Genomic DNA, 16,291 nt, shown 5'->3' with positions numbered 1-16,291 from the left:
AGACTGAGCAAACACACAAATAGAGAATTAATGGAATTGATGAGTCTTATGTAATAAACCACTTTACTTTAACTAGATAAGATACACTACCCTAGTACTAAGATATTGTGGTGCAGTAAGAAAATTATAAGATAGATTTCAGGAAATGTCACATTAACAAATCCATATTTTCTGACGAGCTTTGATCCGACCGGCATTTTCAATTCTCGATAATTAAAAGTAAACTTAACTTAAAACATATGTATCTTTTATTAACTAATATTTATAATTCGATCCAGCCGCTTAAATTTCTTAAGACGAAAGGCCTCGGTAGTCGAGTCGCACTCATCTTGGGACACAATCATACGAGAGAGGAGGGGACATCATTCCCATTCCTCGGCAGAAATCCAAAATCGAAACTTGCTCCCTTCCCTCCCCTGAGTGAGCATGCTTGGGTTTCCTTTCCCATTTCCTTCAGAGAGCAGAATTAGTCAAAAGAATAGTCAGCCAGGAACATAATGCACTTATATATTTCCACATGTATATATAATAAAAGAAAAGTGAATTATTGTATTTCTTGGTATAATGATGGGTGACAGGAATTTAGCATTAGCTTAGGACAAGCAGAGTTCCTCCTCGTAAGGGAAAATGAGATCATCACAACAAGCCACAAAAAGAAAGAATTCCTCAAGTCAATAAAGTGGGCATTTCCACTTTTAATCATTGCTATGTCTCGTCTCCACATGCATACAAATTTGGGAGTGCCTTGTCTCTCGACCCTAGTTTGACTATTGGCTCGCTACTACACCGCACATCCCATGTTTGAAGAAATATTTTACTAGCATTTCATATACCTTCTCTGAACCATCCTTTTAATTCCTCTGAACTGTTAGATTAGTACTATAGTTTTTTGGTTCCTCTAAACTTTTAGGTAAGTAGTCGTTTTTCATTTTTAAGTATATGACAATTCAAAAAAATCAACTAACCACTCACAAAATAGAAACATATATATTTTTCCTGCGATAAATTTCTACAGTTTAAGAGCATTTTCTCTCAAATAGAAACATATTGATAACTCGGTAAAAACGGAGTTAAATGACCACATTTTGGGGTATATTTGCATGTTAGGACTTCGAATTAGTCGTTTCTTAGGTTAGTTTTAGTGCTAATTCGGATTTAGTAGGTCTAGGTACTTTTTGAATAATTTCTAGTTGGTTTTTGAGTATTTATATGAATAATTTGCTATTGATGTCGTGCTTGATCTTGGTAGCATTGTCACTTGGAGTTTCGAGGAGCTCAAAGGATCATGTTTTGAGGCCAAGTAATCAGAAAATGGCAACAAGAGAGTTCACATGTTGCTGCAAAATCAGTGACCGATTTTGAAGTTTAAACTGTTGTAACAAAATGTGATTTTGCTGTAACGACTTGCATATTTATTGTAGTAAATTAATGAATTGTCGCGGCAAGTTACACTGAGCTGCATCTATACTTTGGAGATATTTTGGGAAATCTTTGAGCGTGAAGACATTTATTATGAGACCTCTTGGCATGGAAAGACTTGAAGATTGAGTTAGAAAGGAATAATATTGTTTAGATTTCTTTTACTTTTTTTTAGGCAATTGATATATGGGATTATATAGAGAATTTCTAAGGATTCTTTTGAGATATTTAAAGGCCTTTTGGCTGAATGTGAAGAGGTGAATCGACACCAAGGAAGAAAGAGATACATGGGAGAGCAACAGGAGACGAAAGAGAAGACATAGACGACTCGAGCTTGAGACCGGCTGTGTTTTCATTCAACTCTTCTTTATTCTTGCGTTCTATTACGTTTTCTTCATATTATTGGTTGTTGAACTCCATTATCATGAGCTAAATCTATTTTGCCAAGGGTTTCAATGGAATCTAAGGTTTATCCTTAATTCATGATCTTGATTCTTTGCTTATTGATTGATTGATCGTGTTTATTTTATTCCGTTCTTAATGCTATTTGATTGATTGACCATCAATTAAATTGTTCTAGCAACTTAGATGAACTTGGGAAATAGATTCTAAGTTTAGGTTCAGGATCAGATAGCCTAAGATTAATGCACGTTGGGAAACGGTATTAATTTGCAAGAGGACTAAGAATAATCAATCGCCTTAGGTAGTCGAAGAGGGTTTGATCTTAGTGGGTCTTCACTAGTTGGTTGCCTAGGAATAGTTTAGTCGATATGATACATGAGAATACGTTCTCCTAGCTATTGGAAGACGCACGAGAAGATAAAAAGTTATAGGTTAACAAGAGAATCGATCATTCAATAGTAAGTGAAATGGGTGATTGGATTAGGAATAGCTCTAAGGGAAGTTGTATGCTCTAGGTATCTTATTACCATCAGGATTATTGTTTTTATCAATTTTATGCTTAATTTTAGTTTTAAAAAAGCCTCAGAGATCAATTGTCTAAATAAAAGCCGATTGTTCTAATTCTGATACTTAGCAAAAGTCTCGATCAATTCTCATGGAAACGATACTCTACTCATTCTTTATTATTTGTTCGATACGTGCGCTTGCGTAAATCGATTATATTTATCGTAACACATATTCATTGTTATACGAATGTTTCACATTGTCCAAAATGATCTCAAGAGGTTTTGAGATGAATTATTTCATTTCAAAATATGATTTTTTTAAAACAAAAAAATGTTATTATTTTATCAATTTCTTTAGTCAAGAAGATTAAAAAATTGAGCACTATGAAATTAGTTACTCCTATCAACCACTTTGAAAAAGGAAAGCAATATAAATTAAATATATAGGCAGGAGCAAGAGTCTTGATATACGGGACTGACCCAGTTGGTCTTATTGCATCACACGACTACAGAAACCATATAGCTTACCCCAATTTCTTTTGCAAGTTGTTAGAATAGGTGTGACAACAAAATTATTCCTTTTATTAATGTGCAAGTCGTCGAGGAAGTTACGACGGCCTGACAGTACAATATACATTGGAACGAACAAAATATTCATTCATATACGAGTGATAATGCATTGTCCTCGGCAGATGGTAGAATTTCCAATGCCAAGAAAGAATCCTCAAAGGGGGTTCGATTAATTTCAAGTGCCCTTTTCTGCAAATAAAAACAGCTTAAAAGAAGACCAGGTAGAGAGTAGCGGTCAATATAAACAAACAAATTGATCTATAAACCTAAATGAGTAATTTTCCTGTGGGGGCAGCAATAACTCCCGTCAGTCAGCCCCAAGCAAAAAAGGTGATGTGAAGTTATACAAAAATTGTTCATTAAAAATAAGCTATATTAAAAAAAATCGATGTGGCTCGATTTATGTGATGCGACTCAATTTAAGTTAAATTTTAGATTCAAATATTGTAAATAAAAAAGATTATAATTACAATACTTTTATCGCTCAATAGACTGACTTGGTTCGAACCCGTCGAACTTGGAATTTAAGAATTTCATGTATGATGTGATGCATATCAATTTCTCTCTCTCTCTCTCTCTTTTTTAAAATAAAAATAGAAACAAAAGCTGTCCACTAAAGCAGATATGTCTATCAGTTCTCTGTCGGTCGCCGCTCGGGGCATAAATTTGTGTTGGAAGGGAAAACATCAGATGGCAAAGTCTATGCGCTGAAAGGGACCTTAAGGAAAAGAGGAACACATTAAACAGAACGGACCTCAAAAGTCAAAGGTTAGAAAAATGGAAGCTTGGGTTGTTGATCTTAAAGTGTTACTAACCTGTTCTGTTTTTCATCTGCTTCCATGAAATCTCTTGCCAGAGAATTGGACAAACGATTTTACTGATTTCACTTTCACTTTTTCGATAATTTCTACATTTTCATTCTTGGACGGTCCTCTAGATCATCATGTCAGTGCCGAGGGTGGTTAGTATTGATCTGGTAGTTCAGAGGAACCGAACGACTATCCAAGGAAGGGACGGTAAAATTATCCTCATTTTCCACCAATCATTTATCTAACTGATACACGAATATAAATATCGATAGTGAGTTTACGTTTGAGATATAAGCTCTTTCACATGGGGGCCCAATTGCCATGAGGCCTTGGCCGGCCTCTAATATAGCGAGTGTATGCATGGGCCTAAGCTTGGGCTTGGGCTTGGGTTTCTACCCGAACGAGAAAACAAAGTTAACGAGAGAAACGTGGCTGATTCGACTTGGAAAAAATTGGATGCCTGAGGATCACACTTTTTTAACAACTAATCATCTAACTCGCGCATAATGCGAATTTTTTTTTTACGGTTTTTATTTTATATTGATATTATTATATTTACGAACTTTATAATAATAAAAAAGGAACAAATTATCTCTTCGAAAATATCTAATATATAAATACATTGTGAAAATTCAAGAAAAAATAATTATGAAAATATGAAATATCTTGGTATATATTAATGTATAGGGAATGCAAATGGTCAATCGTCTAGGAGTTGAGGGCTGCGAACGGAAACTCCTCATCGGTCGAATGGTGTGAACTCTTGTGGGATTAGTCTAAATTACTATGTGGTTTGTTTTAGTTGGAACAATGGGAACATTTGGGATATAGTACAATGGAAGTTTATCTCCAGATTTGTTCCGAGAAACTCTATGTTTAAGTGGGAAGGCAGTTGTGGCATGGAATGATCTTAATTATCAACAAAAGCCTAACGTAAGGTTTGGTCCTTCAAAATATACAACTGAGACTCGATAGAAGATTTATAGTTAAGAATAGAACCGAATTAGAATTGAAAAGGCGGGATAATTTTGTTTATTTAATTCAATGAAATCGATATATTAAGAATTATAATTTTTGTATGTTTCTTGACCCAAATAGATGGTTTACCAATAAAAAATATAAAAAAATGACTCTATTATCGTGAATTTAAAATATTTTTTTAGATTTATAAAATAGGAAGAACAGATGGAGCAAAGGTAATAGCTCAACGTGGTCTGAGCCGTTAAAGGCTGGGGCTCCCCTAGTTGGTCTCGGCACAAGGAAGCCACATATGGCTCTTGGTCTAGTTCATCGGATGTCCAGGGCAAGGGTGAGCCTCGAGAATTGACTTCGAGACCGGCCCACCACGATAGTTTTAGAACATTGACATGAAAAATCCTATTATTCATGCGACAAATGATTTATGAGAACCTGTTAATTTTTGAATTAACACTTACAATTTTATGTTGATCAATATCGTCGAAAAAGTGGAGGTTCTCAATTCACGTAAAGTTCTTTTTCTTTACCTGGTGGAATGCTAGCAAGATTGTGGAAAATGTTCTTATCCTAGAGGCCATATCTTTGAGAAAATATTCGATGAGTATTACTCTGTTACTTAACTATGTAATATTCAATAACAGTGTTTGTAAGTGAAAAACTGACCCTACAACATTCTCATAGATTTCTACTTATAAACTGTTTGATTGGTTATTACATGAGTAATATTTAACCAATATTTTCTCTATATCCTTGTGTACGAGAGAGAAAAAATTTAATCTTTTTTTAAAACTTTATATTGGGAAAAAAGCAATACTACTAAAAAAAAAACTAGCCCAAAGACTTACAAAAGAAAGAACAGTAAATTGGGCTCGATAATTTATTCGGACGGCAGCCTTAGGTAAATACTTAGGCCCGATCTCTGCGCGGCCCAATTTCGCATTTATTGACAATTTCAAATAAATGATATGTATTTTTTTTCCCCGAAAATCTTAAACAATTCAACTGCACAGATATATGGTACGAACTATGAACCAATGAGATTACTATTACTATTATTAGTTATTACATCACTAATTTGCGCGACCAAAATTCACCTATCTAATATATATAGATATATATATTTATAATTTATTTGTTATTTCCTCATGCCGTGTATGATCATTATTGAATTTTTCATAATTTTTGCTCTATTTCTCTTATTCTACTTATGAAAAAATCGCTATTTAGAGATGATGTAAGGATAATATCTTTCCCAGACTTGTTTCTGATGTTGGTTAACTAATGCAAAGAGCTTTTTCCTGCCAAAACAAAATTATGGGAAAATCGGGAAAGTGGATGGGTGCATTGATGTAAGTTCTGTAATTAAGAGATTTCATATTCGATTTTCGTGATGAGATTACAAATATCTTCTTTATTAATTAATTTTATTTTATTTTATTTTCTTATGTCACTCCTTATATTTATAATTGGAAAAAAAATAAGGGGAAATCTAAATTCATATTTAAAAAATTCGTAACAAATAAATAAGTTTAAATTTCACATACACAGTCACACAGGCCCCATATAGATTGACAACTTATTGCATTAATGGAGAAAAAGAAAGAAAAGGAAAAAGAAAAAGATAACACAGCAAGACTCGAGAAAAGGGCAAATGAAATCCGATTTGAAGTCCGCCACTTGACCATCTCGCAGCAGACAGCAAAATCCGCCGGAGCGTCTCTGCAGCTCCCTCCTTCCTTATTCCGCTGAGGCGGCGCGTAGGATTACTCAACTTCAGCCTCAAATCGCCACCGTCCATCTCCCCCAGGCTCCTAGGATGGGCCAATCCCCCTCGAAGGCCTCAGGACCGACCCTCCCGGGCCCCTCCGGCTGCGGCGCGAAGTCCAAGTCCAAATCCAAATCCTCCGCCTTGATCTCTCCGGTGCTCGCCGAGGAAGCTAAGGGCTCTGACCCGGCCAGCGCCTCCGAGTCGGCCGATTACATCTCTAACCTCCCCGATGAGTGCTTGGCGTATGTTTTCCAGTCCCTCGGCTCCGGTGACCGGAAGAGGTGCCCTCTCGTCTGCCGGCGCTGGCTCAGGATAGAGGGACAGAGCCGCCACAGGCTCTCCCTCAACGCTCAGTCAGATCTCATCACTATGATCCCTTCTCTGTTCTCGAGGTTCGACGCCGTCACCAAGCTCGCCCTGAAATGCGACCGGAGATCCATTAGCATCGGCGACGAAGCCCTCATCTCCATCTCGCTGCGCTGCCGCAACCTCACGCGCCTGAAGCTCCGCGCATGCCGGGAGCTGACTGACGCAGGCATGGCGGCCTTCGCGAAGAACTGCCAGAGCTTGAAGAAGCTCTCCTGCGGATCTTGCGCTTTTGGATCCAGGGGAATGAACGCAGTCCTCGAAAACTGTCCATCCCTGGAAGAACTTTCCGTCAAGAGGCTGCGCGGCCTGATTGACGGTGCCGCCGCGGAGCCGATAGGACCCGGAGTCGCTTCAGCTTCGCTCAAGACGATCTGCCTCAAGGAGCTGTACAACGGCCAGTGCTTCGGTCCGTTGATCGTGGGCTCGAAGAACTTGAGGACTCTGAGACTTTTCAAGTGCTCTGGCGATTGGGACAAGCTCTTTCAGGTCATCTCAGCTAGGGTTACAAGTATAGTTGAGATTCATCTGGAGAGGATCCAAGTGAGCGATCTCGGTCTAACTGCCTTGTCCAATTGCTTAGATCTAGAGATTCTGCACCTCGTTCGGACTCTGGAGTGCACGAACTTAGGGCTAGTCGCTATTGCCGAGCGGTGTAAGCTCTTGAGAAAGCTCCACATAGATGGTTTCAAGGAAACCCGCATTGGAGATGAAGGCTTAATTGCCGTCGCCAAGCATTGCCCCAATTTGCAAGAACTGGTCCTGATAGGTGTAGACCCGACCAAACTGAGCTTGGATATGTTAGCTTCGAACTGCCAAAACTTAGAGAGGTTAGCACTGTGTGGAAGCGATACGGTTGGGGATGAAGAGATATCGTGCATTGCCGCTAAATGCACCGCACTGAAGAAGCTCTGTATCAAGAGCTGCCCTGTCTCAGATCAGGGTATGGAAGCTTTAGCAAGTGGGTGCCCTAATTTGGTCAAAGTGAAGGTGAAGAAGTGCAGGAGTGTGACTGCCGAGGGCGCGAACTGGTTAAGATCGAGCAGGGAATCGCTCGCGGTGAATTTAGATACCGGTGAACAAGAAAATATCGATGCAAGTGCTAGCGATGGAGGAATTCAGGAAAACGGGGTCGAATTCCCTCCAGTAGTTGCTGCCGGTGCTCCTGATATCGCATCCACGAGCGGTCGTGGTACCAGGAGATCACCGTCCTTGAAGTTGAGGTTAGGGATTTTGAGCAGCAGGAATTTAGTCGCTTGCACTTTCCGGAGGTGGTCGCACAGTAACAGCAGCCACTCCCGAAGCATGTCGTCCTAAACAGGTTCCACCGGGGAAAAAAAAAATTGTAAAAGCTGCCTCTTTGTACTGCTTACTTTGTTTATCATTGTACGACGGATTATGAATGCGATGATTCGATATCATTTTGCCTGTTTTCCTTTGAAAATGAATCTTGCCACTCTGTTCTTCCGGAATTTGCACTTCTAAATTGAGATCTTATCACGCTTTGGCTGACTATGCTATCGGTCTTCATCCTAATACTGATGCAGATTCTTCTACGTCATCCATATTCTAGCAGTATAGCTGATCTCAGTTTTCCGAACTTGATAGATTAATGCCATTGTCTTAGCAGCTTAGGATATAATTCCACGAGATGTTATCGTTTATGAAGGATGAACCTCTCCTACGCATACGTAGCTCATTCATTTGTAATCAATAGATTTCTCTCGACACGAGAACATGTTCAGCGATTGCTTCTTGCCGAAGAATGGTGAAGAGGGAAACATGAATCTGCCGATATATTCGGATTGTGCTTGCCATGGATGTGTGAGCATGCAAACTGCTCGCTGTCGATGTACTTTCACAGCTTTCCAACAGCAAAAGGCAAAGAGAAACTTTTTCCTAAAGCAACATGTCATATTCATGGGGTTCCAACTTCCCACTTTAATGCAGAAAGCAAAACTTTCATGAAAAAAGGCATCGCGGAGATTCACGCTTGGTCTTCTGTCAAAAAGACTATGAGAGAGATTCACGAGTTTGCCTGAGCTTGTAGGGCGGGCAAAGAAAGCAAACCCGGATCGTCTCGGCTGGATTAAGACTGGTCCATCGATGATTCACTTTTTGGTTTAAACATGGTTAAGGCAAGACAATTGAGCTAACTGAGGTTTACACTTGCTGGGGATATCACAATCAGATTGAACGATACGCACGTGTTCTATGTTGGCGAGACAGCCCTATAATTGGGAGACTGAACATGAAAAACCAGACTGGCCTTGTTCTTTAGGCTTGGGTGCTTTCGAGTTCAGACTTGGTATAAAGAACCAAAACCGAACTGGAGATGCTTGACGGAGTTAAACCAGGCCTGGACTAGTCACACCCAGCTAGCAGAACCCAATTCTTGATGGCTGCGAATCCATTGAAGTCCGTTTCAGCATCTCTATGCCTCGAAGGCGGTTCTAAGTTTTCCTAGTCGAAGTCCTAGTGAACCTTCTGTTTTGCTATACGTTGTTTCATCTTTTTCTTTTTGGTTAAAGTATGAGGTACCTATTAATCGAGACTAATTCACGCTCATGCATTAACTTGGTAACTCAGTGAGTTTGGAACTCATGCTGTTGGTAAAATCCGCTGATGGACAATACAATTTGCTAACTGTACCATACATCACTGTTACATTATTGGTTCCTTAGGTAAGACTATAGTAGGATGTAAATGGACATTTCCTTTGGCTGCAGCTTTCGCCTTTTCCTTTTACTAGAAGCAATGTAATGTTGTGGACAATCACTTGGAAAAGAATGCGTCAACTTCCACGAACCTGTCTGTGAAAGTTGCTTGGTTGCTGCATGCGCTGATCTAAGACTTTGTATATTCCTTGCAGGAAACTTCCATTTGACACCAACAAACTCATGGCAATTTTCTTGCTTAAGTCAAGCCCACCTTTTGATTATACCCAAGGTCCATGAGATACGAACATGACCAGGTCTGATCAACTTTGTCAGGCACAGTCATTTCCAGTATACCGTGTATTATATTGGTCGCCTTCAAAGATTTTAATCTTTTATCCTGTATTTTACCGTAACGACCCTACTTTGTAAAGAGCATGCATTTTTGTCCTCGGATAATGCTCCTTACGGCTTCTTTTGGAATAAGAAGATGGTCACATAAAGGTTCGAATATATAAGTTATACGTGGAGGAGAAATGCAGTTGCATGTTCGATTGACAAGAGCTCATTCAATCCATGTTGAACTTCCTCAGCATGTTCTAAGAGGAAAAAACTGGAAAATTGATATCACGCCATAAAATTATACGAAAGTAATACAGACAATAGTCATCGTCGTTTCTCATATATAGACCGATTATCAAGTACAATAGTCATCAGACAATTTGATGCAACATACAATATTACTAATGCATTTAACTGTGTGGCAAAGTTCGGTTACACACATCAAACTCTGCCACTCGGGCAACCAAACAAGGCAAACCTTGAAATAATGATCTCACTCCCTAGTTGAAGAGTAGTCGCCTTGTTTACGACTTGAGACCATGCACTAGAGTAGAGATATCATCTGTGTCCTGTGAAAAACTGTGAGACTAATTTTACTTTGTCTTCTTCTCCTTACCAGGTTGCCACTTGCTGTAGATAATAATCTGACCGAGGATTGTAGCATTTGTCAAAGTAGCTCTCAGTGATCCCAAAACAACTGGAGGAAAGATTAAGGAAAGCACATGCTTAATAAGCATCCCGAACAAGGAAGTTAGAATAAATTTGTGAAGATCAGAAACAGCAAGAGGTACTATGAAACGAAGCACAAGCTCATTGAGTTAAGATAAGGATACTGCTAGTAGGCGCTTTAACCTGGATGCTGGTAAAGACTCTTGCTGCAAATTCAAAGAACGAAAACATCATTAAATTACGAAACACATGATAGAGTGTTCAGCTCAGGTTGTTGAAAACAATTTACAAAGCTTACCTACTGATCCTCCAAAGTTCATCAAAGTCGTCAGAAAGCTGAGCTGCCCTGTGCTTTTGTTCTGCTCAAAATACAAAATTACTGATAATTATGGCAAAGGCAGATAAAGCTGTCTTGCATGATATAGCCGAAAGAAGAAACAGGAAGACCCAGTTTTGTGAGAGTACATAGAGTAATTGCAGATCAATTCATAATCCCATTGCATATTCTAGAACTTAAAACGTCCACAGTGATCCTGCTAGTAGGCAAAGGCGGAGAAAACAAGATATCCTCAAACCATGGAAAAGAGCTCAATATCCATTTTCCGCTTACCCTGAAGTTCTTCCATATTTGTGGAACCCTGGCAAAGAAAAATATAGCATGCTGACATGCCTGCAAGATGGTCGTTTTTGATGACCAAGCCTCCCATCAGAAGAGATACAAGTCTCATGAGAAAAAGAAAGGAGAATGCTCTGTTGCTCACAACTCACATATAGAGCTTCAAAAAGGAAAGGATCAACTTTTCCAGCTAAAATGGTCGGTGCTATTGCACAGTATCTGCAAATCCATAAAATCAAGGAGAAAATCTGGCAATCCACTGAAGCAGTTGACTCCAAGCACGTCTAAAATCAAACAGTGGTGCAAGCAAGAAGGATACATCAGTGGTTTAATCCATGTCTTCGTCCCAACAGGTTGTGAGTAGTAGTATATCACAGCAACCAATATTATAGCTGTGTGGACTCAGAAGGGACAGAAAAGAATGGAAGCAATCAGCGAGTTTCTCTAATTCTTACGAAGGGAAATAGAAGGAGGAGACAAAACTGGGCTTACATTGGAGTAGAAGAAATGCCAATTCGCCGTAAGCTGAAAAGGGGAGCCCTTTGTGGAGACAGTAAGATAGAGCAATAGTATAACCAACTACATCGAGCTCGAATGCTAGCATACTGAGCCCCGCCACACTCCTATTCTTCAAGATTTTCATAATCTGCAGTCCAGAAACCGTGGAAGAGCAGTTTTAACAGTAATAACCAGCACAGGTGCATTGCATATAAACTGCAAGCTGTTCAAATATACTTCAGTCATCGGGATGCCGCTACTTCTAGAAATGTTCAATCATCAAAGAGTGTAACTTCACTCGAAGAGCAGATTAGGCACCCATTTCATTCGGGTCAGAGCAAAATGTTTGCTGCTGACAGCGATAGCCAACAGAAGCACAGTGTAACTTCACTGGAAACGATTCTTTTCTTTCATGTGAATCTTTTTAGTCCTTTTCTCAGAAAAAAACAGCTAGCAAACTCAACCCCGCCACGAAAATTCCACTGTAAAGGTCAAACCTTTCAGCAAAATTCCATCTCCTCCAGCCCCAGAAACATGCACATACAATTAGAAATCATTATGTACCAACAGCAATTCTTAAGCCCTCCGAAGATAAATTCCCTCCAAATGATCAGTGAAAAGGTCAACTGGGCAAATGCAGAAGCAAGGATGGCAACGGACAACCAAGGAACGACAATTTTCAGCCGGGTATGAGAAAAGGGAAACTGACCTGGGGGACTTTGACGGTGGCGGAGGTGGCGACGACCCAGTAGCCAAGGAGCTTCGACAGCAGCGGAAGCAGACAGTCATCGGTGTCGGGGATTCTGCCGTCCCGCAGAGACCCAAATGCGCAACCGAAATCTATGCCGACGATCTCCATTTTCCCTGAAGCACCCAGTCAAAGGGATCAAGAAAATGGCAGCAATGGCGTCGAAAACGCTCTGAGAATCCTCTTCAAAGTCACCCCTTTTCCCAGGATAGGATGACGAGGAAAGATACTTTTGTCACCGCTGGTGGGATTGCTCGAGTTCAATACGCATGTCGCATGTGCTAAATAAGAAATTGCAATTTCAGCAATCAACTTCACATTGCCTTTATAGAATATGTAAAATATGAGTTCGTGTCTTCTCTTCTTTTCCCATTCATGACACTTGCATTAATTTTATCTTGGCATGAAGAGAAATTGAATATTTTGTTTGATTAAGAATGAAATCGAATATTTTTGCTTAGTAGCTAAAGTAAAATTTATTGGCAATAAAAATAATGAGGACCGCTTCTTTTCTTTATCACAGAAGAGCATTGCTTCCTTTGAAGAGCAATGAGGATAGGATGGGAAACCATAACCCGCAATCCCAAACAAGTTAATGTTCGACAAGCATTATGATCGTAATATACGACATGTTATCTTACAGGAGGATACTTCGGCTGCGTATTAACGGGAGGAAATAGGGGAAATAGCATTACTCATAATGAGTTGAAATCTCAACAATTTTAATAAGTGAGATCTTCTTTTTATGTATTTATTTATTTATTTGAAACTTGGAATTGATGAAGAAGGAAATGAACTCATGCTACATTAAGGCGTGCGAGTTGATTGGAGAAATTTCATATTAGCACATGCCACATGCGTATAAAATGGACTAATTCCCATCACAAATCTCAAACAATGGGATTTCCTTGTTTCTTTTTCTTTTATTTATTTTGGAATTGGAACTTGGAGGAGTGAAAAAGGAAAATTAACTCATATTATATTAAGGCATGTGAAATTGATCGGAAGATTTACAATTTCATACTAGCACATGCGTATTGGACAAACATAACCCTTCATTAACTGTACAAAGTCAAGTTTCGAGCAATCGAAATTCGGAATAATTTATATTTGTTAAGGAATTCAGACTACACTCATGAGAGCATTTCCTTCGTGTAAGGATGAGCTTCTACAATAGGTGTTTTGAGGAAACCCTTACTCGTAATCGATTGTCTCTTCGACTCTCCTTATTAAATATAGTAGATGAAGGGCCTGTGCATTATATGGTGACAACAAAATAATCGATAATTGTAAAATTTCACCGGGCCTATATGCTATTGGGATCAGTGAGTCTATAAGCGATTTTACTCATTTCTATTCTATTTTTCCATGTGGGATTAACTCTTGGTACTCGCCCTCACGTGACAACGTGTGGTTTTAACATTTCAGCTACATGTGCCACGTGGACCCGAAGAACCCGCTGTCAAGAACTAACTACGAGCTAGGACTGAACTATCAGAAGTCAGCAAGAGACTCGGCGTGGCGTCAATCCACTCAAGTGTGTAGATGTATAATCCGCTCTAATTCCATGAAAAATTTCACTGGGCCTATAAGTTATTTGGACCATTGAGCCTATAAGCGATTTAGCTCATTTTCAACGCAAAAGTTCAAGCTGATAGGTTGTAAAACCCAATCTCTTCTAAACCCATACTTTTATATTCTATTTTTCGGTGTGGGATTAACTCTCAACAATTTTTATTATTAGAAATGTTAGATTAATATATAATTATGATTGCTTATATGAGAATTGGAATAGTATTTTACCAATGTAGCTCCTCTTCAGATACAATCTAACCTATAAAATTATGTTTATATAGGATGCATAATTGAAATTTCACAATTAATTCAATACCATCTATGAAATTTAAATTACGTTATCACTTGAACATAATGGTGCAATAATACATCAATAATATCAACAAATAACTGAAAGATATTTCGTATTGTTTCGATCACACAACAACTATATATGCAATTAGAATATCGCTTGAATTCAATAAGAACATCATGAATCACCTCAATTTTATCAGAATATTACAAACTCAAAAAATGAAATGTACCAACAACAATTGGAGAAGCCGATTTCCTGCATGTCACTTTTCCCTACAAAAGCAACCTTCAACTGGAGGAGAGCAAATCCTAATCTTATTACCTTAAAGTTGTCAAGAACTTCTCTGCTACCAATCTTCTTTGGTAAAAAGGTCTTGGGAAATCTTATAGTAGTGGGTCGGCAATTACGAAAATCCAGAGAGACTATATTTTCATCTAGTAATAACAAAGAGATATATGTCTACTAGTTATAGAATTTTGAATTTTCCTAAGCTGGACACTTTTCAACTTCTTTGAGTTATGAATTAGAGGATTTTTAGAATCCCGTGTATTAGTGACTTTTCAACTTCGTAAGTTAGAAGACTTTTTGAATTTTATGAATGATGTAGAACCACAACATTGTGTCATTTATCACATTTTCATAGGCCGTGACTCAAAAAGTCACTCAACCAAAGTGTAGACTCGTCATATGTGATGTCTTCCTATGAATTGGCTCGGGTTTTATTATTGTGTATATATATATGGATTTTTATCTAATTAGGCCTAATAATGTTTTTGATTTTTCCAAAACTCTCAATAAATTCTTTTTTGGTGGAAATCCATAACATAAATCACTTGACACGTAAAAAATTATTAATTATAAATAAGGGATGAGAATTTATGATGACAAAATGGAAAACATAAATGATAAGGCTGAGGAAAGAAAATTAAAATTGATCTAAATCGAACCTTTGATCAATTGAAGATTTTAGGAAGCAAAAGAAAATGCTTTTCTAAGAAATTTTCTTAATAAGATAATTAAACTGTGAGATTCGTTGGGGATTATCATGTTATAGGTCAAATAAAAGATTAAATTCTTAAAAAGGAGGGAAAAATGTCAAAAAAATTCACGTTAATTTCAAACTATATGAAGATGAATAGAAAATAAATTTTGTAATTCAATAAATTCTTTTTGGGTGGAAATTTGTAAAAGAAAATTTTCGACATGAAAAAAATTATTAATTTCAAAAGAGTGATAAAAATATGTAAAGACTGATCGAACTTTTCCAAGAAAATTTCTTAATGAGAATATTTACATACCTAATAGTATATTATTATTGATTCTAAATTACTTTTTTTCAAATAATCATTCAGTCATCGGTGTAGTGGCAAATAAAATATTGCCATGTAACGCCGGAATAACAACAATTGTAAATTTATTCAAGTAAAGGGAAATTGTTGGGGACCTTTCTTCTAATATCGGCATATCTATATATATATATATATATGTATATGTATAATTGTTCATTACATGTCCTCCCCCTCAACTCATTTGTTGTCTCCTATTAGGATAGTGGGAAAAACAAGTCGTATTGATTGATATATCAGCAATTTCATTCTAAAAATTGTAAAATTTGATGAGAATCCGACCTCTTCAACTCTTATCTTGAGTATCCTAACCACTCATCATTGGGTCTTAGGCTTTGACTTGTATAATTAATCCATAAATAAATTTATAAAATAACTAATCATGTCACTCGTGCATTGCACAGACATCCTCATTTTATTTTTTCAATAATAATGTTCAATAAATAATTAGTTAATATTTTATAAATTAAATTTTGAAATGTTCAAATAGTTTTTTGGCGGATTTAGTGAAAAATTTTAAAAAATATAATTTATTTTTGTGTTATTCATTTCAAGAGTAAAAAATACATAATGATATGTGATATTGATAAATATTGAAAAAAAGATCTATAATGCTTATTTTTAAAATGAAATGAACATAATAATGAAATTGTCATTAAAATTAACTAATATATAGCTGTAAAGAGGATGAATATAACATAAAAATTACTCGCAAAAAAATTGGAAA

At 37.6% G+C, this 16,291-nt stretch overlaps 2 protein-coding genes across 3 annotated transcripts; one reads left to right on the top strand and one right to left on the bottom strand.

Moving 5' to 3' along the window:
• Nucleotides 1-6,288: 6,288 nt before the first annotated feature.
• Nucleotides 6,289-8,290, top strand: LOC116214704 (F-box protein At1g47056-like). Its single transcript, XM_031550127.1, has one exon. The coding sequence runs from the start codon at nucleotides 6,501-6,503 to the stop codon at nucleotides 8,133-8,135; it is 1,635 nt and encodes a 544-aa protein (XP_031405987.1). The 5' UTR covers nucleotides 6,289-6,500; the 3' UTR covers nucleotides 8,136-8,290.
• Nucleotides 8,291-10,126: 1,836 nt separating this feature from the next.
• LOC116212978 (mannose-P-dolichol utilization defect 1 protein homolog 2-like) lies at nucleotides 10,127-12,697 on the bottom strand. Of its 2 annotated transcripts, none has more exons than XM_031547760.1 (8): nucleotides 12,310-12,697; nucleotides 11,595-11,748; nucleotides 11,422-11,494; nucleotides 11,255-11,321; nucleotides 11,097-11,156; nucleotides 10,785-10,845; nucleotides 10,670-10,692; nucleotides 10,127-10,514 (listed from the first exon to the last, which is right to left on the bottom strand). In XM_031547760.1, exons 1-8 carry the CDS (start codon nucleotides 12,457-12,459, stop codon nucleotides 10,497-10,499), a joined length of 606 nt encoding a protein of 201 aa, XP_031403620.1. In that variant the 5' UTR covers nucleotides 12,460-12,697; the 3' UTR covers nucleotides 10,127-10,496. The 2 variants fall into 2 exon arrangements, with proteins under 2 accessions (XP_031403620.1, XP_031403619.1); XM_031547759.1 differs by having other exon boundaries at nucleotides 10,651-10,692; nucleotides 12,310-12,688.
• Nucleotides 12,698-16,291: the final 3,594 nt, after the last annotated feature.

Source organism: Punica granatum, chromosome 7 (genome assembly GCF_007655135.1).
Source record: "Punica granatum isolate Tunisia-2019 chromosome 7, ASM765513v2, whole genome shotgun sequence".
In the NCBI taxonomy this organism is placed as follows: Eukaryota; Viridiplantae; Streptophyta; class Magnoliopsida; order Myrtales; family Lythraceae; genus Punica; species Punica granatum.
This window is presented reverse-complemented; position numbering and strand designations above follow the sequence as displayed.